At 48.0% G+C, this 23,451-nt stretch overlaps 1 protein-coding gene across 3 annotated transcripts in view; it reads right to left on the reverse strand.

Annotated features, from left to right (window-relative positions):
• LOC106590737 (uncharacterized) overlaps positions 1-23,451 on the reverse strand; it is a 62,892-nt gene that overhangs the window by 12,254 nt on the left and 27,187 nt on the right. For 2 of the 3 annotated variants that reach the window (XM_082976218.1, XM_082976217.1), the window contains exons 8-18: positions 18,953-19,125; positions 18,389-18,492; positions 16,167-16,387; positions 15,955-16,065; positions 15,698-15,758; positions 15,490-15,553; positions 13,852-13,915; positions 13,408-13,755; positions 13,024-13,143; positions 7,573-10,077; positions 6,767-6,911 (exon numbers count right to left, since the gene is read on the reverse strand). In XM_082976218.1, coding sequence (XP_082832344.1) covers positions 6,767-6,911; positions 7,573-10,077; positions 13,024-13,143; positions 13,408-13,755; positions 13,852-13,915; positions 15,490-15,553; positions 15,698-15,758; positions 15,955-16,065; positions 16,167-16,387; positions 18,389-18,492; positions 18,953-19,125 — 3,916 coding nt within the window. Of the gene's footprint in view, positions 1-6,766; positions 6,912-6,965; positions 7,388-7,572; positions 10,078-13,023; positions 13,144-13,407; positions 13,756-13,851; positions 13,916-15,489; positions 15,554-15,697; positions 15,759-15,954; positions 16,066-16,166; positions 16,388-18,388; positions 18,493-18,952; positions 19,126-23,451 lie in introns of those variants that run through there. The other variant, XM_082976219.1, reaches the window with a different exon arrangement.

The following is a 23,451-nucleotide window of genomic DNA, read 5'->3' on the forward strand; positions in this document are numbered from 1 at the left end:
TATGAGTACTATCTGGTCTAATAGGTGTAGAGCTGTGTCTCCCCTGTATGAGTACTATCTGGTCTAACAGGTGTAGAGCTGTGTGTCTCCTGTATGAGTACTATCTGGTCTAACAGGTGTAGAGCTGTGTGTCTCCTGTATGAGTACTATCTGGTCTAACAGGTGTAGAGCTGTGTGTTTCCTGTATGAGTACTATGTGGTCTAACAGGTGTAGAGCTGTGTGTGTCTCCTGTATGAGTACTATCTGGTCTAACAGGTGTAGAGCTGTGTGTGTCTCCTGTATGAGTACTATCTGGTCTAACAGGTGTAGAGCTGTGTGTCTCTGACCTGTATGAGTACTATCTGGTCTAACAGCTGTGTGTCTCCTGTATGAGTACTATCTGGTCTAACAGGTGAAGAGCTGTGTGTCTCTGACCTGTATGAGTACTATCTGGTCTAACAGGTGTAGAGCTGTGTGTCTCTCCTGTATGAGTACTATCTGGTCTAACAGGTGTAGAGCTGTGTGTCCTGTATGAGTACTATCTGGTCTAACAGGTGTAGAGCTGTGTGTCTCCTGTATGAGTACTATCTGGTCTAACAGGTGTAGAGCTGTGTGTCTCCTGTATGAGTACTATCTGGTCTAACAGGTGTAGAGCTGTGTGTCTCCTGTATGAGTACTATCTGGTCTAACAGGTGTAGAGCTGTGTGTCTCCTGTATGAGTACTATCTGGTCTAACAGGTGTAGAGCTGTGTCTCCCCTGTATGAGTACTATCTGGTCTAACAGGTGTAGAGCTGTGTGTCTCCTGTATGAGTACTATCTGGTCTAACAGGTGTAGAGCTGTGTGTCTCCTGTATGAGTACTATCTGGTCTAACAGGTGTAGAGCTGTGTGTTTCCTGTATGAGTACTATGTGGTCTAACAGGTGTAGAGCTGTGTGTGTCTCCTGTATGAGTACTATCTGGTCTAACAGGTGTAGAGCTGTGTGTCTCTGACCTGTATGAGTACTATCTGGTCTAACAGCTGTGTGTCTCCTGTATGAGTACTATCTGGTCTAACAGGTGAAGAGCTGTGTGTCTCTGACCTGTATGAGTACTATCTGGTCTAACAGGTGTAGAGCTGTGTGTCTCTCCTGTATGAGTACTATCTGGTCTAACAGGTGTAGAGCTGTGTGTCCTGTATGAGTACTATCTGGTCTAACAGGTGTAGAGCTGTGTGTCTCCTGTATGAGTACTATCTGGTCTAACAGCTGTGTGTCTCTGACCTGTATGAGTACTATCTGGTCTAACAGGTGTAGAGCTGTGTGTCTCCTGTATGAGTACTATCTGGTCTAACAGGTGTAGAGCTGTGTGTCTCCTGTATGAGTACTATCTGGTCTAACAGGTGTAGAGCTGTGTGTCTCCTGTATGAGTACTATCTGGTCTAACAGGTGTAGAGCTGTGTGTCTCCTGTATGAGTACTATCTGGTCTAACAGGTGTAGAGCTGTGTGTCTCCCCTGTATGAGTACTATCTGGTCTAACAGGTGTAGAGCTGTGTGTCTCCCCTGTATGAGTACTATCTGGTCTAACAGGTGTAGAGCTGTGTGTCTCCCCTGTATGAGTACTATCTGGTCTAACAGGTGTAGAGCTGTGTGTCTCCCCTGTATGAGTACTATCTGGTCTAACAGGTGTAGAGCTGTGTGTCTCCCCTGTATGAGTACTATCTGGTCTAACAGGTGTAGAGCTGTGTGTCTCCTGTATGAGTACTATCTGGTCTAACAGGTGTAGAGCTGTGTGTCTCCTGTATGAGTACTATCTGGTCTAACAGGTGTAGAGCTGTGTGTCTCCTGTATGAGTACTATCTGGTCTAACAGGTGTAGAGCTGTGTGTCTCCTGTATGAGTACTATCTGGTCTAACAGGTGTAGAGCTGTGTGTCTCCTGTATGAGTACTATCTGGTCTAACAGGTGTAGAGCTGTGTGTCTCCTGTATGAGTACTATCTGGTCTAACAGGTGTAGAGCTGTGTGTCTCCTGTATGAGTACTATCTGGTCTAACAGGTGTAGAGCTGTGAGTGTCTCCGGTATGAGTACTATCTGGTCTAACAGGTGTAGAGCTGTGTGTCTCTGACCTGTATGAGTACTATCTGGTCTAACAGGTGTAGAGCTGTGTGTCTCTGACCTGTATGAGTACTATCTGGTCTAACAGGTGTAGAGCTGTGTGTCTCTGACCTGTATGAGTACTATCTGGTCTAACAGGTGTAGAGCTGTGTGTCTCTGACCTGTATGAGTACTATCTGGTCTAACAGGTGTAGAGCTGTGTGTCTCTGACCTGTATGAGTACTATCTGGTCTAACAGGTGTAGAGCTGTGTGTCTCTGACCTGTATGAGTACTATCTGGTCTAACAGGTGTAGAGCTGTGTGTCTCCTGTATGAGTACTATCTGGTCTAACAGGTGTAGAGCTGTGTGTCTCTCCTGTATGAGTACTATCTGGTCTAACAGGTGTAGAGCTGTGTGTCTCCTGTATGAGTACTATCTGGTCTAACAGGTGTAGAGCTGTGTGTCTCCTGTATGAGTACTATCTGGTCTAACAGGTGTAGAGCTGTGTGTCTCCTGTATGAGTACTATCTGGTCTAACAGGTGTAGAGCTGTGTGTCTCCTGTATGAGTACTATCTGGTCTAACAGGTGTAGAGCTGTGTGTCTCCTGTATGAGTACTATCTGGTCTAACAGGTGTAGAGCTGTGTGTCTCCTGTATGAGTACTATCTGGTCTAACAGGTGTAGAGCTGTGTGTCTCCTGTATGAGTACTATCTGGTCTAACAGGTGTAGAGCTGTGTGTCTCCTGTATGAGTACTATCTGGTCTAACAGGTGTAGAGCTGTGTGTCTCCTGTATGAGTACTATCTGGTCTAACAGGTGTAGAGCTGTGTGTCTCCTGTATGAGTACTATCTGGTCTAACAGGTGTAGAGCTGTGTGTCTCCTGTATGAGTACTATCTGGTCTAACAGGTGTAGAGCTGTGTGTCTCCTGTATGAGTACTATCTGGTCTAACAGGTGTAGAGCTGTGTGTCTCCTGTATGAGTACTATCTGGTCTAACAGGTGTAGAGCTGTGTGTCTCCTGTATGAGTACTATCTGGTCTAACAGGTGTAGAGCTGTGTGTCTCCTGTATGAGTACTATCTGGTCTAACAGGTGTAGAGCTGTGTGTCTCCTGTATGAGTACTATCTGGTCTAACAGGTGTAGAGCTGTGTGTCTCCTGTATGAGTACTATCTGGTCTAACAGGTGTAGAGCTGTGTGTCTCCTGTATGAGTACTATCTGGTCTAACAGGTGTAGAGCTGTGTGTCTCCTGTATGAGTACTATCTGGTCTAACAGGTGTAGAGCTGTGTGTCTCCTGTATGAGTACTATCTGGTCTAACAGGTGTAGAGCTGTGTGTCTCCTGTATGAGTACTATCTGGTCTAACAGGTGTAGAGCTGTGTGTCTCCTGTATGAGTACTATCTGGTCTAACAGGTGTAGAGCTGTGTGTCTCCTGTATGAGTACTATCTGGTCTAACAGGTGTAGAGCTGTGTCTCCCCTGTATGAGTACTATCTGGTCTAACAGGTGTAGAGCTGTGTGTCTCCTGTATGAGTACTATCTGGTCTAACAGGTGAAGAGCTGTGTGTCTCTGACCTGTATGAGTACTATCTGGTCTAATAACTGTGTGTCTCCTAGTATGAGTACTATCTGGTCTAACAGGTGTAGAGCTGTGTGTCTCTGACCTGTATGAGTACTATCTGGTCTAACAGGTGTAGAGCTGTGTGTCTCTCCTGTATGAGTACTATCTGGTCTAACAGGTGTAGAGCTGTGTGTCTCCTGTATGAGTACTATCTGGTCTAACAGGTGTAGAGCTGTGTGTCTCCTGTATGAGTACTATCTGGTCTAACAGGTGTAGAGCTGTGTGTCTCCTGTATGAGTACTATCTGGTCTAACAGCTGTGTGTCTCTGACCTGTATGAATACTATCTGGTCTAACAGGTGTAGAGCTGTGTGTCCTGTATGAGTACTATCTGGTTTAACAGCTGTGTGTCTCCTGTATGAGTACTATCTGGTCTAACAGCTGAAGAGCTGTGTGTCTCTGACCTGTATGAGTACTATCTGGTCTAACAGGTGTAGAGCTGTGTGTCTCTGACCTGTATGAGTACTATCTGGTCTAACAGGTGTAGAGCTGTGTGTCTCTGACCTGTATGAGTACTATCTGGTCTAACAGGTGTAGAGCTGTGTGTCTCTCCTGTATGAGTACTATCTGGTCTAACAGGTGTAGAGCTGTGTCTCTCCTGTAGTAGTACTATCTGGTCTAACAGGTGTAGAGCTGTGTGTTTCCTGTATGAGTACTATGTGGTCTAACAGGTGTAGAGCTGTGTGTCTCCTGTATGAGTACTATCTGGTCTAACAGGTGTAGAGCTGTGTGTCTCTGACCTGTATGAGTACTATCTGGTCTAACAGGTGTAGAGCTGTGTGTCTCTCCTGTATGAGTACTATCTGGTCTAACAGGTCTAACAGCTGTGTGTCCTGTATGAGTACTATCTGGTCTAACAGGTGTAGAGCTGTGTGTCCTGTATGAGTACTATCTGGTCTAACAGTTGTAGAGCTGTGTGTTTCCTGTATGAGTACTATCTGGTCTAACAGGTGTAGAGCTGTGTGTTTCCTGTATGAGTACTATCTGGTCTAACAGGTGTAGAGCTGTGTCTCTCCTGTATGAGTACTATCTGGTCTAACAGGTGTAGAGCTGTGTGTCTCCTGTATGAGTACTATCTGGTCTAACAGGTGTAGAGCTGTGTGTCTCCTGTATGAGTACTATCTGGTCTAACAGGTGTAGAGCTGTGTGTCTCCTGTATGAGTACTATCTGGTCTAACAGGTGTAGAGCTGTGTGTCTCCTGTATGAGTACTATCTGGTCTAATAGGTGTAGAGCTGTGTCTCCCCTGTATGAGTACTATCTGGTCTAACAGGTGTAGAGCTGTGTGTCTCCTGTATGAGTACTATCTGGTCTAACAGGTGTAGAGCTGTGTGTCTCCTGTATGAGTACTATCTGGTCTAACAGGTGTAGAGCTGTGTGTTTCCTGTATGAGTACTATGTGGTCTAACAGGTGTAGAGCTGTGTGTGTCTCCTGTATGAGTACTATCTGGTCTAACAGGTGTAGAGCTGTGTGTGTCTCCTGTATGAGTACTATCTGGTCTAACAGGTGTAGAGCTGTGTGTCTCTGACCTGTATGAGTACTATCTGGTCTAACAGCTGTGTGTCTCCTGTATGAGTACTATCTGGTCTAACAGGTGAAGAGCTGTGTGTCTCTGACCTGTATGAGTACTATCTGGTCTAACAGGTGTAGAGCTGTGTGTCTCTCCTGTATGAGTACTATCTGGTCTAACAGGTGTAGAGCTGTGTGTCCTGTATGAGTACTATCTGGTCTAACAGGTGTAGAGCTGTGTGTCTCCTGTATGAGTACTATCTGGTCTAACAGCTGTGTGTCTCTGACCTGTATGAGTACTATCTGGTCTAACAGGTGTAGAGCTGTGTGTCTCCTGTATGAGTACTATCTGGTCTAACAGGTGTAGAGCTGTGTGTCTCCTGTATGAGTACTATCTGGTCTAACAGGTGTAGAGCTGTGTGTCTCCTGTATGAGTACTATCTGGTCTAACAGGTGTAGAGCTGTGTGTCTCCCCTGTATGAGTACTATCTGGTCTAACAGGTGTAGAGCTGTGTGTCTCCCCTGTATGAGTACTATCTGGTCTAACAGGTGTAGAGCTGTGTGTCTCCTGTATGAGTACTATCTGGTCTAACAGGTGTAGAGCTGTGTGTCTCCTGTATGAGTACTATCTGGTCTAACAGGTGTAGAGCTGTGTGTCTCCTGTATGAGTACTATCTGGTCTAACAGGTGTAGAGCTGTGTGTCTCCTGTATGAGTACTATCTGGTCTAACAGGTGTAGAGCTGTGTGTCTCCTGTATGAGTACTATCTGGTCTAACAGGTGTAGAGCTGTGTGTCTCCTGTATGAGTACTATCTGGTCTAACAGGTGTAGAGCTGTGTGTCTCTGACCTGTATGAGTACTATCTGGTCTAACAGGTGTAGAGCTGTGTGTCTCCTGTATGAGTACTATCTGGTCTAACAGGTGTAGAGCTGTGTGTTTCCTGTATGAGTACTATCTGGTCTAACAGGTGTAGAGCTGTGAGTGTCTGCCGGTATGAGTACTATCTGGTCTAACAGGTGTAGAGCTGTGTGTCTCTGACCTGTATGAGTACTATCTGGTCTAACAGGTGTAGAGCTGTGTGTCTCTGACCTGTATGAGTACTATCTGGTCTAACAGGTGTAGAGCTGTGTGTCTCTGACCTGTATGAGTACTATCTGGTCTAACAGGTGTAGAGCTGTGTGTCTCTGACCTGTATGAGTACTATCTGGTCTAACAGGTGTAGAGCTGTGTGCTCTGCCTGTATGAGTACTATCTGGTCTAACAGGTGTAGAGCTGTGTGTCTCTGACCTGTATGAGTACTATCTGGTCTAACAGGTGTAGAGCTGTGTGTCTCTGACCTGTATGAGTACTATCTGGTCTAACAGGTGTAGAGCTGTGTGTCTCTGACCTGTATGAGTACTATCTGGTCTAACAGGTGTAGAGCTGTGTGTCTCTGACCTGTATGAGTACTATCTGGTCTAACAGGTGTAGAGCTGTGTGTCTCTGACCTGTATGAGTACTATCTGGTCTAACAGGTGTAGAGCTGTGTGTCTCCTGTATGAGTACTATCTGGTCTAACAGGTGTAGAGCTGTGTGTCTCTGACCTGTATGAGTACAATATGGCCGTCAGCAGGTGTCGAGATGTTGTTGGTGTATTCCTCCAGTGTTTTAACGACAGTCTTCCTCTGCTCTGCTCTGCCGTCTGCTCCATCACCACACACAGCACTACTGCCCCCTGGAGGACTGGTGCTGTATTACACAACAACACACAGTTAATATAGGCACCACCTCCTCCACCACACAGGACTACTGCCCCCTGGAGGACTGGTGCTGTATTACACAACAACACAGTTAATATAGACACCACCTCCTCCACCACACAGGACTACTGCCCCCTGGAGGACTGGTGCTGTATTACACAACAACACAGTTAATATAGACACCACCTCCTCCACCACACAGGACTACTGCCCCCTGGAGGACTGGTGCTGTATTACACAACAACACAGTTAATATAGACACCACCTCCTCCACCACACAGGACTACTGCCCCCTGGAGGACTGGTGCTGTATTACACAACAACACAGTTAATATAGACACCACCTCCTCCACCACACAGGACTACTGCCCCCTGGAGGACTGGTGCTGTATTACACAACAACACAGTTAATATAGACACCACCTCCTCCACCACACAGGACTACTGCCCCCTGGAGGACTGGTGCTGTATTACACAACAACACAGTTAATATAGACACCACCTCCTCCACCACACAGGACTACTGCCCCCTGGAGGACTGAGTAGGACTGTATCATGTGTTATCCCAGAGAGACTTCCTGTCATTCCAGTCAGGTAAACACTAGTTACTATTAGAGGAAACAGTCAGTTCCCCAGACAGCCAGTCTCACCTGGTGTAGTCCACTACGGTTCCTGGTCCGTCGGACGCTAGGACCTTACGGACCCTCTTGGCTTTGCTTCCCTTTATACAGCTGCTCTGATTGGCTGCCTCTGTTCCTCCGGCCACGCTCACAACCCCAGCGGTCCTCCTCCCTTCTTCTCTGTTGGTCTTGATCTTCCTCTGAGTTTCTCCTCCTTTCATCCCACTCTCCATCAGAGGCCTTACGGAAGCTCTCTCGTCCTCTCTTTCCGTCTCCTTCTCTACGTCACGTTTGAGGTTGCAGGTTTTTACGGTGTCGGTGAGCTCCACTCTGGGAGATTTGATTTGGGGCACGTCCATCTCTTTATCAGACATACTCCTCTCTTCCTTTCTTGTTTTCCTCTGTTTCCCCTCTTCCTCCTCCTCCTCCTCCTTCCTCCTCCTCTTCTCAGATTTGGTGTCTGGAGCTTTGCCAGAGGCTCTCTCCTGCTCTCTACCCAGCCTGTTGTCAGCCTCTCTCCTGGGCTTGGCCTCTCTCCCTGAGCCCCTGTCCTGCCGAACCCCTGTATCTCTCTTCCCTCTCTGCTCCTCCTTGGCTGGTCTGGAATGGTCCAGGTCTGTTCTGACAGGTTTAAACTGGTTTGGGTCGGTTCTAACTGGTTTAAACTGGTCTGGGTCGGTTCTAACTGTGTTGAACTGGTTTAGGTCGGTTCTGAACGGTTTAAACTGGTCTGGGTCGGTTCTAACTGGTTTAAACTGGTTTAGGTCAGTTCTAACTGTGTTGAACTGGTCTGGGTCGGTTCTAACTGGTTTAAACTGGTCTGGGCCGGTTCTAACTGGTTTAAACTGGTTTAGGTCAGTTCTAACTGTGTTGAACTGGTCTGGGTCGGTTCTGACAGGGTTAAACCGGTTTGGGTCAGTTCTAACCGGTTTGAATGAGTCTGGGTGGATTTGAACTGTGTTGAACTGGTCTGGGTCGGTTCTGACAGGTTTAAACTGGTTTGGGTCAGTTCTAACCGGTTTGAATGAGTCTGGGTGGGGTTTAGGAGGAGGTCGTTTGGGAGCTGATGCTAAAGGTGCAGGGGATATGAGTTCTACCTCTCTTTGGGGGGAAGTGGAAGTGTCTGGTTGGAAGGGAATGGATTCATCTTTAACCCGTTTGACTGACGGTTCTGTTAGAGAAGTCTCTTGGTAGGCCGTTCTGGCTGGGGTGGTCTTATCCCGGGCTGTACCGGTCTTGTCCTGGTCCGTCTCTACGTCTCTATCTCTTGCGGTCTTCCAGCTCTTGGACGATGAGTCTTTCCTCGCTGCTCTGGAATCCGGTCTGCGTTTATACACCTTGTCACTCTTTCTCCTCACTTCCTTCTCCTTAACGTCCCTGGTCCACCTGTCAGCTTTGTCCGGGGGGACTAGGTCTGAGGAGTCGCTGTCTATTGGCTCGTCCCGTACGGGGGTGGAGTCATCATGGCTTGACGAACCAACGGGAGTACTCCTGGTTCTCTTCTTCTTCTCCTCCTCTTCTTTCCGAGCGTCGTCCGTAGAGTCCGATGCACTGAAGGACTCCTCTTCCTCTTTCCCTTGCTCAGTCTTCCTCCTCTTCCTGTGCTTCTGCTCTTTCAGGTCGGAGGTCGCGGCGACGCTCGACGACGGATCTCTGTCACCCTTAGCGACCTTCAACGGCGTCTGAGGATCCTGATTGGCTGACCGGGTCACCGGCAGATTACCAAAGTGCTCGGCACACTTCTCCTGGTAAGTCATTGGCTGGTTCCTGCCCCTGGGGGAAGGGTTTGAGGAGGGAGGGGGATAGTCTTCACCTCGCCTCCTCTCACGGCTGAAGGGGGAAGATCCACGACCCAGGCGGTGTCGAGGGGAGGGGTAAAAGTCAGAGGGTGGAGGAGGGTTGAAGGGGTCTCTGTCTCGTCCGGCTTGGGGTGGCACCGGGGTGAAACTAAAGGCGGGTCGGCCCCTGTAGGGAGGGGGGTTATTGGGAGGAGGAGGGTCGTGGGAGTTGTAGTTTTTGAAGTATTTCTCGTACCATTCTCTGTACTCCTTCTCCCACTCCCGGTACCTCTCCCTCTCGTACGGGTCATTGTGCTCTGGACCACGGTCGTACGCCGCCGGCTCCCGATCCCTCTCCCGGATCCGGCCCGGGTATTTCCTCTCACCTTCCGGTGGAGGCCCAGCGACGACAGGTTTCCTGGAGCTTGGGGGTGGAGGAGTGTGGGTTCGGTACCCACCTTGGCCAGGTGATTTAGAGCGTGACCGGTAACCTCGTCCCCGTCCTCTACCCCGTCCCGCACCGTCTCGGTCCCTGAAAGGCGGCGGCGAGCGCGATCGGCGGTAGCCACGGGAACGGGAGCGGTAGCCGCGAGGTCGTCCGCGGCGGCGGGAGTACGGAGAGGAGCGGGAGTAAGACCTGGAACGGGATCTGGAACGGGACCTGGAACGGGATCTGGAACGACTGGAGGAACGGGAGTATGAACGAGAACGGGAACGGGATTTGGAGTAGGATGAGCTACTGTAGGAAGACCTGGACCTGGAGAGAGAGAGAGAGAGAGAGAGAGAGAGAGAAAGAGAGAGAGAGAAATGGACAGATGGAGAGGGAGAGAAAAAGAGAGAGAGAGAGAGAGATGGACAGATGGAGGGAGAGAGAGAGATGGACAGATGGAGACAGAGAGAGAGAGAGAGGTGGGGAAGAGATTAAGTGTGAGTAGTATACAATACTATTGTGAGTATATAATACTACTACGCAGGTATAGAATACTATTATACAAGTATTATAGGAGTATTTTATTACAGTTATGAGTACTATGTGAAAATTGCATAGGTATTAAACGAGTATTATCTTTCTGTATTATATGAGTATTATACCTGGAATAAGAGCGTCTCCTCTCCTTCTGTATTATATGAGTATAATACCTGGAATAAGAGCGTCTCCTCTCCTTCTGTATTATATGAGTATTATACCTGGAATAAGAGCATCTCCTCTCCTTCTGTATTACATGAGTATAATACCTGGAATAAGAGCGTCTCCTCTCCTTCTGGATCTTTCTGTATTATATGAGTATTATACCTGGAATAAGAGCGTCTCCTCTCCTTCCGTATTATATGAGTATTATACCTGGAATAAGAGCGTCTCCTCTCCTTCTGTATTATATGAGTATTATACCTGGAATAAGAGCGTCTCCTCTCCTTCCGTATTATATGAGTATTATACCTGGAATAAGAGCGTCTCCTCTCCTTCCGTATTATATGAGTATTATACCTGGAATAAGAGCGTCTCCTCTCCTTCTGTATTATATGAGTATTATACCTGGAATAAGAGCGTCTCCTCTCCTTCTGTATTATATGAGTATTATACCTGGAATAAGAGCGTCTCCTCTCCTTCCGTATTATATGAGTATTATACCTGGAATAAGAGCGTCTCCTCTCCTTCCGTATTATATGAGTATTATACCTGGAATAAGAGTGTCTCCTCTCCTTCTGTATTATATGAGTATTATACCTGGAATAAGAGCGTCTCCTCTCCTTCTGTATTATATGAGTATTATACCTGGAATAAAAGAGTCTCCTCTCCTTCTGTATTATATGAGTATTATACCTGGAATAAGAGCGTCTCCTCTCCTTCTGTATTATATGAGTATTATACCTGGAATAAGAGCATCTCCTCTCCTTCTGTATTATATGAGTATTATACCTGGAATAAGAGCGTCTCCTCTCCTTCTGGATCTTTCTGTATTATATGAGTATTATACCTGGAATAAGAGCGTCTCCTCTCCTTCTGGATCTTTCTGTATTATATGAGTATTATACCTGGAATAAGAGCGTCTCCTCTCCTTCTGGATCTTTCTGTATTATATGAGTATTATACCTGGAATAAGAGCGTCTCCTCTCCTTCTGTATTATATGAGTATTATACCTGGAATAAGAGCGTCTCCTCTCCTTCTGTATTATATGAGTATTATACCTGGAATAAGAGCGTCTCCTCTCCTTCTGGATCTTTCTGTATTATATGAGTATTATACCTGGAATAAGATCGTCTCCTCTCCTGTATTATACCTGGAATAAGAGCGTCTCCTCTCCTTCTGGATCTTTCTGTATTATATGAGTATTATACCTGGAATAAGAGCGTCTCCTCTCCTTCCGTATTATATGAGTATTATACCTGGAATAAGAGCGTCTCCTCTCCTTCTGGATCTTTCTGTATTATATGAGTATTATACCTGGAATAAGAGCGTCTCCTCTCCTTCTGTATTATATGAGTATTATACCTGGAATAAAAGAGTCTCCTCTCCTTCTGTATTATATGAGTATTATACCTGGAATAAGAGCGTCTCCTCTCCTTCTGTATTATATGAGTATTATACCTGGAATAAGAGCATCTCCTCTCCTTCTGTATTATATGAGTATTATACCTGGAATAAGAGCGTCTCCTCTCCTTCTGGATCTTTCTGTATTATATGAGTATTATACCTGGAATAAGAGCGTCTCCTCTCCTTCTGGATCTTTCTGTATTATATGAGTATTATACCTGGAATAAGAGCGTCTCCTCTCCTTCTGTATTATATGAGTATTATACCTGGAATAAGAGCGTCTCCTCTCCTTCTGTATTATATGAGTATTATACCTGGAATAAGAGCGTCTCCTCTCCTTCTGGATCTTTCTGTATTATATGAGTATTATACCTGGAATAAGATCGTCTCCTCTCCTTCTGTATTATACCTGGAATAAGAGCGTCTCCTCTCCTTCTGGATCTTTCTGTATTATATGAGTATTATACCTGGAATAAGAGCGTCTCCTCTCCTTCCGTATTATATGAGTATTATACCTGGAATAAGAGCATCTCCTCTCCTTCTGTATTATATGAGTATTATACCTGGAATAAGAGCGTCTCCTCTCCTTCTGGATCTTTCTGTATTATATGAGTATTATACCTGGAATAAGAGCATCTCCTCTCCTTCTGGATCTTTCTGTATTATATGAGTATTATACCTGGAATAAGAGTGTTTCCTCTCATTCTGTATTATATGAGTATTATACCTGGAATAAGAGCGTCTCCTCTCCTTCCGTATTATATGAGTATTATACCTGGAATAAGAGCATCTCCTCTCCTTCTGTATTATATGAGTATTATACCTGGAATAAGAGCATCTCCTCTCCTTCTGTATTATATGAGTATTATACCTGGAATAAGAGCGTCTCCTCTCCTTCTGGATCTTTCTGTATTATATGAGTATAATACCTGGAATAAGAGTGTTTCCTCTCATTCTGTATTATATGAGTATTATACCTGGAATAAGAGCATCTCCTCTCCTTCTGTATTATATGAGTATTATACCTGGAATAAGAGCGTCTCCTCTCCTTCCGTATTATATGAGTATTATACCTGGAATAAGAGCGTCTCCTCTCCTTCTGTATTATATGAGTATTATACCTGGAATAAGAGTGTTTCCTCTCATTCTGTATTATATGAGTATTATACCTGGAATAAGAGCGTCTCCTCTCCTTCTGGATCTTTCTGTACTCTAGCAGCTCTTTGGCGAAGTCGTTCGTGAACTCATCCAGCTTGGACTTTTCCCGGTTACCGTAGCGACAGTGGGAGCTGGGGGTGGGGGGGACGACAGGAAGAAAGAGGAACATATTTGGACAACAGTAGGAGAGAGTAAGACGAGAGAGAAGCAATACCGCAAAAAAGTTTAAACGAGCGTTCAAAAAAAAAAGTTTTCCTTGGTTTCCGTTTTGAAACGATAAAACTAGAGCGATCGAAACAGACTTGGCCTGAGACTTTAGTTCAGCGGGCTAACAGTCAGTCCATCAGAACAGAGGAAGACCACCCACTAAACAGGCAGAATGTCAGTCTACTCACTTATCCTTCAGTCTCTTCTGTTGTCTGTAGAACTCATCCTTGGACAGGAAGGAAGAGGGGATTGGCTTCCCGGTGAGGGGGGGCTGGGTGTTGGGGGGCGCCCAGGGGGGGTTGGTGACTCCTGGGGTGGGGGTGTAGCCAGGAGGGGGCAGGGAGAAGCTGGAGGGGGGCTGTTGCCCCGGGGGGAAGTGGGGAGGCGGGTAGTGGGGGGGTATGACACCTGGCGGATGGGGGAGAGGGGAGGAGAAAATGGAGGGAGGGTTGTAGAGAGGGGGCGGCACGTTGGAGGGCGGTGGAGGCTGGGAGGGAGGGGCACGGTCGCTATGGTTCCTGCCACGACCTGAGGGGCTGGAGAGAGACAGGAACAGGACGTGACATCATTAGTCAGGTGAGGCAAGAGATGACTGAGCAAATGCAGGTAACACAGAGATAAAACACACACACCTGTATCTGTCCCAATGGACTGGTCCTTCAGGAAGTCTGGGAGGATTGGACCTGGGTGGAGGACCTGTCGTTTAGGAGGAGAACAACACCGTTAACTTCTTTGGGATAGGGGGCAGTATTTTCACGGCCAGATAAAAAAAAACGTACCCGATTTAATCTGGTTATTACTCCTGCCCAGAAACTAGAATATGCATATAATTAGTAGATTTGGATAGAAAACACTCTAAAGTTTCTAAAACTGTTTTAATGGTGTCTGTGAGTATAACAGAACTCATATGGCAGGCCAAAACCTGAGAAGATTCTGTACAGGAAGTGCCCTGTCTGACAATTTGTTGTCCTTCTGTTGCATCTCTATCGAAAATACAGCATCTGTGCTGTAACGTGACACTTTCTAAGGCTTCCATTGGCTCTCTAAAGCCGCCAGAAAGTGGAATGGGGTGTCTGCTGTCTCTGGGCAAAGAACAGCAGCAGAGTTTGTAAGTGGTCAGAAAGGGGACAGTGAGACTGGAGATGCGCGTTCACGAGACTTCAATTTTTTTTCTTTCAGTCTTTGAATGAATAACAACGTTGCCCGGTTGGAATATTATCGCTATTTTACGAGAAAAATAGCATAACAATTGATTTTAAACAGCGTTTGACATGCTTCTAAGTACGGTAATGGAATATTTTGAATTTTTTTTGTCACGAAATGCGCTCGCGCGTTACCCTTCGGATAGTCCTATAATTAGGGGTGTGTTTTGTCATGGGGATTTTGTGGGAGATTGTGTGTATAGCTTTGTGCCAGCCTGTTATTCGTCGTTGTGTTTTTTTTGGTTGTTTTGTCCATAATAAAAAGAGGAGGACATATTCCTGCAGCGTTTTGGTCCACTCGACCCTACGACAACCGTGACAGGGAGTGCATTCTGACGAAGAACAGCAAAGGTAATCCAATTTTTCTAATATATAAATACTGAGTTTAGTGAGCACCAAACTTGGTGGGTGTCAAAATAGCTAGCCATGATGGCTGAGCTATGTACTCAGAATATTGCAAAATGTGCTTTCGCCGAAAAGCGATTTTAAAATCGGACATAGCGATTGCATAAAGGAGTTCTCTATCTATTATTCTTAAAGTAATTATGTTTTTTGTGAACGTTTATCGTGAGTAATTTAGTAAATTCACCGGAAGTTTGCGGTGGGAATGCTAGTTCTGAACGTCACATGCTAATGTAAAAAGCTGTTTTTTTATATAAATATGAACTTGATTGAACAAAACATGCATGTATTGTATAACATAATGTCCTAGGTGTGTCATCTGATGAAGATCATCAAAGGTTAGTGCTGCATTTAGCTGTGGTTTGGTTTTTGTGACATATATGCTAGCTTGAAAATAGCTGTGTGAATATTTTTGGATGGGTACTCTCCTGACATAATCTAATGTTTTGCTTTCGCTGTAAAGCCTTTTTGAAATCGGACAATGTGGTTAGATTAACGAGAGTCTTATCTTTAAAATGGTGTAAAATAGTTGATTGTTTGAGAAAATTGAATTGTGGTAATTTTAGTTGGTTTTTGTATTTCGCGCCGTGCGATGCCATTGGCTGTTGGCTAGGCGGAACGTCTGTCCTCAACAGGTTAGTGTGAATTGGAGGAGGGGGGGGTTACCTGTCCTCTGCAGGGAGGAGTGACCGTCAGACTGGGGTTGACCCATCACTGGAACACGATATCCCTATAGACAACAACACACACACACTCTGGTAGCAACAACAACGTGACGTCTGATATTACAGACCCGATCCATTTGGAAGGTGTGTGTGTGTGTGTGTGTGTGTGTGTGTGTGTGTGTGTGTGTGTGTGTGTGTGTGTTGTTCACCTTGGCTAGAGGGGGGTCGGCTGAGACCACCACAGACTGAACTCCTCCACTCTCTGGCTCTCTGGAAAAACAGACATGTAGCATCGTTACTAAAAGCCTACCTCAACCTCACAGACACCTCTGTTTCACTGGCTGTGTCTATGAGAGAGAGAGACAGAGAGAGGGAGACAGAGAGAGGCAGAGAGGGAGAGAGAAAAAGAGAGAACGAGACAGAAAGAAAGAAAGAGAAAGAGCCATTTTAAGAGAGAGAATCTTACTTTGTTATAATAAGCGTGTTGTTGTGATTGGTTGGGTGCTGGGGGGAGGGCCCCGTTGAGTTATAGGAGGAGCCAGCAGCCATGTGGGAGGAGTTATTATGGTTCCCGACTCTACGGTGTAAATAACACAATAGACGTGAGAGGAAAATGTCACCCAGACACCTGGGGGGTTATTCAGCATTTAACACTAGTGACAACTACATTTATCTTACCTGAGGGGCGGGCCAACCTGCTGCTGCTGCTGAGCCAATGGTGGCGTGTCTAAGGCTGGAGGGCGGGGCATGAGAGGGTCCTGCTGGCTCCTGATAGGCTGGAGCGGGCACTGAGGGCGGGATTGAGGCTGGAGAGGAGGGGTGGGGACGACGGGGGGCTGGGCTACTCTCGTCATCATGCGGTTGGTGTAACCGGTCTCGTTCTTAAAGTTATTTACCGCCTAGGGAGGGGAGGGGGAAGGAGAGGAACAGGGGAGAGGGAAAAGGAGAGGGAAAAGGAGAGGGAGAGAAGAGGGAGAGAAGAGGGAGAGAAGAGGGAGAGAAGAGGGAGAGAAGAGGGAGAGAAGAGGGAGAGAAGAGGGAGAGAAGAGGGAGAGAAGAGGGAGAGAAGAGGGAGAGAAGAGGGAGAGGGAGAGGACGGGAGGGGGAAGGAGAGGAGAGGAGGAGAGGAATTCAACATATTTCTACAGTATGTTACTAATGAATTCAACATATTTCTACAGTATATTACTAATGAATTCAACATATTTCTACAGTATATTACTAATGAATTCAACATATTTCTACAGTATATTACTAATGAATTCAACATATTTCTACAGTATGTTACTAATGAATTCAACATATTTCTATAGTATGTTACATGAACAGTATGTCATTTTATTTTATTTTTATTGAATCTTTTTTTAACAGTACATAGTATTGAATATACAGTGCAGTCGAAAGTATTCAGACCCCAGCCTTATTCTAAAATGGATTAAAAAAGTTCCCTCAATCTACACACAACACCCCATAATGACATCGCAATACCCCATAATGACATCGCAACACCCCATAATGACATCGCAACACCCCATAATGACATCGCAACACCCCATAATGACATCGCAACACCCCATAATGACATCGCAACACCCCATAATGACAAAGTGAAAACAGGTTTTAATAAATGTTAGCAAATTTTGCTATGAGAGTTGAAATTGAGCTCAGGTGCTTCCTGTTTCCATAGATCGTCCTTGAGATGTTTCTACAACTTGATTGGAGTCCACCTGTGGTAAATTAAATTGATTGGACATGATTTGGAAAGGCACACACCTGTCTATATAAGGTCCCACAGTTGACAGTGCATGTCAGAGCAAAAACCAAGCCACGAGGTTGAAGAAATTGTCCGTAGAGCTCAGAGACAGGATTGTGTCAAGGCACAGATCTGGGGAAGGGTACCAAAACATTTATACAGTATTGAAGGTCCCCAAGAACACAGTGGCCTCCATCATTCTGAAATGGAAGAAGTTTTGAACCACCAAGACTCTTCCTAGAGCTGGCCGCCCGGCCAAACAAGATTCTCTGGTCTGTTTTAACCAAGATTGAACTCCTTGGCAAGAATTCCAAGCATCATGTCTGGAAGAAACCTGGCACCATCCCTACGGTGAAGCATGGTGGTGGCAGCATCATGCTGTGGGGATGTTTTTCAGCGGCAGGAACTGGGAGACTAGTCAGGATCGAGGGAAAGACGAACGGAGCAAAGTACAGAGAGATCCTTGATGAAAACCTGCTTCAGAGCGCTCCGCACCTCAGACTGGGGTGACGCTTTACCTTCCAACAGGACACCGACCCTAAGCACACAGCCAAGACAACACAGGAGTGGCTTCAGGACACGTCTCTGAATGTTCTTGAGTGGCCCAGCCAGAGCCCGGACTTGAACCCGATCAAACATCTCTGGAGAGACCTGAAAATAGCTGTGCAGCGACGCTCCCCATCCAACCTGACAGAGCTTGAGAGGATCTACAGAGAAGAATGGGAGAAACTCCCCAAATACAGTTGTGCCAAGCTTGTAGCGTCATACCAAAGAAGACTCAAGGCTGTAATCACTGCCAAAGGTGTTTCAACAAAGTACTGAGTAAAGGGTCTGAATACTTATGTAAATGTAATATTTAATTTTTTTATTTATTTATTCTTAATACATTTTCCAAAATCTCAAAATCTGTTTTTACTTTGTCATTATGGGGCATTGTGATGTCATTATGGGTCATTGTGATGTCATTATGGGCATTGTGTGTAGATTTAATCCATTTTAGAATAAGGCTGTAAAGTAACAAAATGTGGGAAAAGTCAAGGGGTCTGAATACTTTCTGAAGACACTATATATTGTAGAAAATATTTCCTCCACGTTATCTCACTAAATAAAGCCCAGGGTTGAGCAGGCGGTGCCGAGAGAGTTTTACCTGGCGTAGGAACTTATTGGCTATGAGGGCGTCAGGGGAGACATTCGATTGGCTACAGGTGGGACAAACATGTTCCTCTGACTCCAGCAGAGACGTACGGATACCTGAGGAGAGGAGACAGCGTCAGTCACTATGGATACCTGAGGAGAGGAGACAGCATCAGTCACTACGGATACCTGAGGAGACAGCATCAGTCACTATGGATACCTGAGGAGAGGAGACAGCATCAGTCACTACGGATACCTGAGGAGAGGAGACAGCATCAGTCACTAGGGATACCTGAGGAGACAGCATCAGTCACTAGGGATACCTGAGGAGACAGCATCAGTCACTACGGATACCTGAGGAGACAGCATCAGTCACTAGGGATACCTGAGGAGACAGCATCAGTCACTAGGGATACCTGAGGAGACAGCATCAGTCACTAGGGATACCTGAGGAGACAGCATCAGTCACTAGGGATACCTGAGGAGACAGCATCAGTCACTAGGGATACCTGAGGAGACAGCATCAGTCACTAGGGATACCTGAGGAGAGGAGAGTGGTGTGTGTTTGTTGACTCACAGTCGTCGCAGTAGGAGTTGCCGCAGCAGGGTATGACCACAGCGTCAGTCATCAGGTCTTTACACAGCAGACAGAGCAGCTCATCAGGGACCGGGTCCTCGTCCTCCTCGGAACTGGACTGGTCCCTGGGGACGAACGGAGGCCTCTCCTTCTTACCTAAAGCGTAGGCCTCACTGTGGAGGACACACACACACACAGGTTTACGGGTTAGACGTCAGGGGTTAAAGGTCAGACTAACCTTAACCTTTCTAAAGCTCATGTCTGAGGTGATGACTCAAATCTCTGACCACTTTAATAATTAAAAAAATCGGATGTAATTAAATGTATCACTAGTCACTTTAAACAATTCCACTTTATATAATGTTTTCATACCCTACATTACTCATCTCATATGTAAATACTGTACTCTATACCATCTACTGCATCTTGCCTATGCCGTTCGGCCATCACTCATCCATATATTTATATGTACATATTCTTATTCATTCCTTTATACTTGTGTGTATAAGGTAGTTGTTGTGAAATTGTTAGGTTATATTACTGTTTAGATATTACTGCACGGTCGGAACTAGAAGCACAAGCATTTCACTACACTCACATTAACACCTGCTGACCATGTGACTGTGACCAATAAGATTTGATTTGACTAGGCTTTATGATTCTGATGAAAATACGCTCTTTCTATAGTAGGGACGGAGTTCTCCCCTCGTCCACGTGGAAGTCAGGGGGGACGGGGGTCAGAGGTCAACAGTAACTCACGCGTCTACAGTAGGGACGGCGTAGCGGCCGGTGTTGGTCAGCAGTAACTCACGCGTCTACAGTAGGGACGGCGTAGCGGCCGGTGTTGGTCAGCAGTAACTCACGCGTCTACAGTAGGGACGGCGTAGCGGCCGGTGTTGGTCAACAGTAACTCACGCGTCTACAGTAGGGACGGCGTAGCGGCCGGTGTTGGTCAGCAGTAACTCACACGTCTATAGTAGGGACGGCGTAGCGGCCGGTGTTGGTCAGCAGTAACTCACGCGTCTATAGTAGGGACGGCGTAGCGGCCGGTGTTGGTCAGCAGTAACTCACGCGTCTATAGTAGGGACGGCGTAGCGGCCGGTGTTGGTCAGCAGTAACTCACACGTCTATAGTAGGGACGGCGTAGCGGCCGGTGTTGGTCAGCAGTAACTCACGCGTCTATAGTAGGGACGGCGTAGCGGCCGGTGTTGGTCAGCAGTAACTCACGCGTCTATAGTAGGGACGGCGTAGCGGCCGGTTTTGGTCAGCAGTAACTCACGCGTCTATAGTAGGGACGGCGTAGCGGCCGGTGTTGGTCAACAGTAACTCACGCGTCTATAGTAGGGACGGCGTAGCGGCCGGTGTTGGTCAACAGTAACTCACGCGTCTATAGTAGGGACGGCGTAGCGGCCGGTGTTGGTCAACAGTAACTCACGCGTCTATAGTAGGGACGGCGTAGCGGCCGGTGTTGGTCAGCAGTAACTCACGCGTCTACAGTAGGGACGGCGTAGCGGCCGGTGTTGGTCAACAGTAACTCACGCGTCTACAGTAGGGACGGCGTAGCGGCCGGTGTTGGTCAACAGTAACTCACGCGTCTACAGTAGGGACGGCGTAGCGGCCGGTGTTGGTCAGCAGTAACTCACGCGTCTACAGTAGGGACGGCGTAGCGGCCGGTGTTGGTCAGCAGTAACTCACGCGTCTACAGTAGGGACGGCGTAGCGGCCGGTGTTGGTCAGCAGTAACTCACGCGTCTATAGTAGGGACGGCGTAGCGGCCGGTGTTGGTCAGCAGTAACTCACACGTCTATAGTAGGGACGGCGTAGCGGCCGGTGTTGGTCAGCAGTAACTCACGCGTCTATAGTAGGGACGGCGTAGCGGCCGGTGTTGGTCAGCAGTAACTCACGCGTCTATAGTAGGGACGGCGTAGCGGCCGGTTTTGGTCAGCAGTAACTCACGCGTCTATAGTAGGGACGGCGTAGCGGCCGGTGTTGGTCAACAGTAACTCACGCGTCTATAGTAGGGACGGCGTAGCGGCCGGTGTTGGTCAACAGTAACTCACGCGTCTATAGTAGGGACGGCGTAGCGGCCGGTGTTGGTCAACAGTAACTCACGCGTCTATAGTAGGGACGGCGTAGCGGCCGGTGTTGGTCAGCAGTAACTCACGCGTCTACAGTAGGGACGGCGTAGCGGCCGGTGTTGGTCAACAGTAACTCACGCGTCTACAGTAGGGACGGCGTAGCGGCCGGTGTTGGTCAACAGTAACTCACGCGTCTACAGTAGGGACGGCGTAGCGGCCGGTGTTGGTCAGCAGTAACTCACGCGTCTACAGTAGGGACGGCGTAGCGGCCGGTGTTGGTCAGCAGTAACTCACGCGTCTACAGTAGGGACGGCGTAGCGGCCGGTGTTGGTCAGCAGTAACTCACGCGTCTATAGTAGGGACGGCGTAGCGGCCGGTGTTGGTCAGCAGTAACTCACGCGTCTATAGTAGGGACGGCGTAGCGGCCGGTGTTGGTCAGCAGTAACTCACGCGTCTATAGTAGGGACGGCGTAGCGGCCGGTGTTGGTCAGCAGTAACTCACGCGTCTATAGTAGGGACGGCGTAGCGGCCGGTGTTGGTCAGCAGTAACTCACGCGTCTATAGTAGGGACGGCGTAGCGGCCGGTGTTGGTCAGCAGTAACTCACGCGTCTATAGTAGGGACGGCGTAGGGGCCGGTGTTGGTCAACAGTAACTCATGCGTCTATAGTAGGGACGGCGTAGCGGCCGGTGTTGGTGAGCAGTAACTCACGCGTCTATAGTAGGGACGGCGTAGCGGCCGGTGTTGGTCAGCAGTAACTCACGCGTCTATAGTAGGGACGGCGTAGCGGCCGGTGTTGGTCAGCAGTAACTCACGCGTCTATAGTAGGGACGGCGTAGCGGCCGGTGTTGGTCAGCAGTAACTCACGCGTCTATAGTAGGGACGGCGTAGCGGCCGGTGTTGGTCAGCAGTAACTCACGCGTCTATAGTAGGGACGGCGTAGCGGCCGGTGTTGGTCAACAGTAACTCACGCGTCTATAGTAGGGACGGCGTAGCGGCCGGTGTTGGTCAGCAGTAACTCACGCGTCTATAGTAGGGACGGCGTAGCGGCCGGTGTTGGTCAGCAGTAACTCACGCGTCTATAGTAGGGACGGCGTAGCGGCCGGTGTTGGTCAACAGTAACTCACGCGTCTATAGTAGGGACGGCGTAGCGGCCGGTGTTGGTCAGCAGTAACTCACGCGTCTATAGTAGGGACGGCGTAGGGGCCGGTGTTGGTCAGCAGTAACTCACGCGTCTATAGTAGGGACGGCGTAGCGGCCGGTGTTGGTCAGCAGTAACTCACGCGTCTATAGTAGGGACGGCGTAGGGGCCGGTGTTGGTCAACAGTAACTCACGCGTCTATAGTAGGGACGGCGTAGCGGCCGGTGTTGGTCAGCAGTAACTCACGCGTCTATAGTAGGGACGGCGTAGCGGCCGGTGTTGGTCAGCAGTAACTCACGCGTCTATAGTAGGGACGGCGTAGCGGCCGGTGTTGGTCAGCAGTAACTCACGCGTCTATAGTAGGGACGGCGTAGCGGCCGGTGTTGGTCAGCAGTAACTCACGCGTCTATAGTAGGGACGGCGTAGCGGCCGGTGTTGGTCAGCAGTAACTCACGCGTCTATAGTAGGGACGGCGTAGCGGCCGGTGTTGGTCAGCAGTAACTCACGCGTCTATAGTAGGGACGGCGTAGCGGCCGGTGTTGGTCAGCAGTAACTCACGCGTCTATAGTAGGGACGGCGTAGCGGCCGGTGTTGGTCAACAGTAACTCACGCGTCTATAGTAGGGACGGCGTAGCGGCCGGTGTTGGTCAGCAGTAACTCACGCGTCTATAGTAGGGACGGCGTAGCGGCCGGTGTTGGTCAGCAGTAACTCACGCGTCTATAGTAGGGACGGCGTAGCGGCCGGTGTTGGTCAGCAGTAACTCACGCGTCTATAGTAGGGACGGCGTAGCGGCCGGTGTTGGTCAACAGTAACTCACGCGTCTATAGTAGGGACGGCGTAGCGGCCGGTGTTGGTCAGCAGTAACTCACGCGTCTATAGTAGGGACGGCGTAGCGGCCGGTGTTGGTCAACAGTAACTCACGCGTCTATAGTAGGGACGGCGTAGCGGCCGGTGTTGGTCAGCAGTAACTCACGCGTCTATAGTAGGGACGGCGTAGCGGCCGGTGTTGGTCAGCAGTAACTCACGCGTCTATAGTAGGGACGGCGTAGCGGCCGGTGTTGGTCAGCAGTAACTCACGCGTCTATAGTAGGGACGGCGTAGCGGCCGGTGTTGGTCAGCAGTAACTCACGCGTCTATAGTAGGGACGGCGTAGCGGCCGGTGTTGGTCAGCAGTAACTCACGCGTCTATAGTAGGGACGGCGTAGCGGCCGGTGTTGGTCAACAGTAACTCACGCGTCTATAGTAGGGACGGCGTAGCGGCCGGTGTTGGTCAGCAGTAAC

The sequence above is a fragment of the Salmo salar genome, chromosome 06 (assembly GCF_965601325.2).
Source record: "Salmo salar chromosome 06, fSalSal1, whole genome shotgun sequence".
Classification (NCBI taxonomy): Eukaryota; Metazoa; Chordata; class Actinopteri; order Salmoniformes; family Salmonidae; genus Salmo; species Salmo salar.